At 42.7% G+C, this 1,577-nt stretch overlaps 1 protein-coding gene across 1 annotated transcript in view; it reads right to left on the reverse strand.

The window, feature by feature from the left end:
- Positions 1–1,577, reverse strand: part of LOC101854044 (myosin-I heavy chain) — a gene marked incomplete at its 3' end in the record, with an annotated part of 70,330 nt that overhangs the window by 20,245 nt on the left and 48,508 nt on the right. Inside the window, 1 exon segment of the mRNA XM_013087430.2 lies at positions 171–358. Within this exon segment, the coding sequence (XP_012942884.2) occupies positions 171–358 (188 nt within the window).

Below are 1,577 nucleotides of genomic sequence, written 5' to 3' on the forward strand. Positions count from 1 at the left end.
AGAGAGAGAGAGAGAGAGAGAGAGAGAGAAAGAGGGAAAGATTGAATGGAGTATGGAGAGAGACAGAAAGAGAGGGGGGGAGAGGGAGACAAAGACAGAACAAACGAGTCATTAAGCAGGGTCAAAGGAGAAGAAGAACGAGAAGCACGCTATGATGTGAAGCCATTTACCTGTGCGGCTGAGGTGAGCTGGTAGAAGACGTGATAATTCCGCTCCTGCTGGCTCTGGAAGGTGATGCGTGACTGCTCCAGCAGGTAGTCCTGCACGATGCAGCCTTTGATCTGGGTGCCGGCGAAACACACCTGCATGAACTTGCCGAAGCGACTCGAGTTGTCATTGCGAACTGTCTTAGCATTGCCTGTGGGGAGAAATCACAGTACAAAATCACAGTACGGTATTATAATTTGTGGGGGTGTTTTTTTTAAGTTTTAGTAAGATTTTTACGGCACATGCAAAACAAAAAGGCCATATAAGAGCCGAAGAAGAGGTGTTACAAGAGAGGAACAAACACAAAAAAGAAGGAGAGACGACAGATATTTGATAGGAAAGAAGACGCAAACTACACCAGAGCACCCGCCAACCACCCACTGTGAGTAAAGAGAAGCACATTGACTCAGTAAGTACGAGGAAAAAGTAAGACAGGCAGACAGACAGAAACAACAGAGGGAAAGTGGAGAAGTAGGACCTTCCAGTGGCACCCTCAAGCGGCCCGCGAAGGTATTATACGTCATTGAGGACTTTTTGAGCCTCAAGTGATACTACAGCAACAATCATAATTGCAATTGCATTTGTTAAAGTTGTACACCCTTTTCGAAACTTTTAAGATTATTTCGGAGACCACCAACCCAAGCTGAGAGGGCTACAACATCCAAGTCCAAGTACCAAAATACCTGTTGAACCAATAACAAAAGGAGCGGGTGGTTGGCACGTGTGTTCCGGTGTGGTTTGCCCCTACTTTCGTGTCAAACATCTATCGTCCTTGTCACTCCTACTTTTCGTTGTCTACTTCTCTCTAGCAGTAAAACAGCTAATTTTCGGAATTTACATTATGACATATTTATGTTGCAAATGCCATAAAACGCTTTTAACATTTTTTTTTCGTAAGTGTTTTACGGCACTTGCAACACAATAAGGTCATATAAGTGCCGAAGATTAGAGGCGTTACAAGGGAGTAACAAACACAAAAAAGAAGGAGGGGAGATAAAGATGATAGATGTTTGATAGGAAAGAAGGAGCAAACCACACCAGAGCACCCGCCAACCACCCACTTTCAACTTTAAAAAATAAATAAACAAACAAAAAACATAAATTAACACTGAAAAACATTCATCATACTGTATACAATTACGTTAAAAAAACTCGACCCACATATTCCGAAGATGTAAGCCATTCTGCCATTCTCTGCGCCATTTTCGAGGTCTTTGAGACTTTTCCAGAAACGGCGTCCGGCTGACTGAACAGAAACTTATAAAAGCTAATTCTGTTTAGTGTTTGGGGTTTGTTTAGTTTTGACTTTGGTTGGGGTTTATTTTATAGATGTCGAGTCGGTTTTTGCGAGTGTGTGTGAGAGTGCACAC

Source organism: Aplysia californica, unplaced genomic scaffold (genome assembly GCF_000002075.1).
Source record: "Aplysia californica isolate F4 #8 unplaced genomic scaffold, AplCal3.0 scaffold00587, whole genome shotgun sequence".
Classification (NCBI taxonomy): domain Eukaryota; kingdom Metazoa; phylum Mollusca; class Gastropoda; order Aplysiida; family Aplysiidae; genus Aplysia; species Aplysia californica.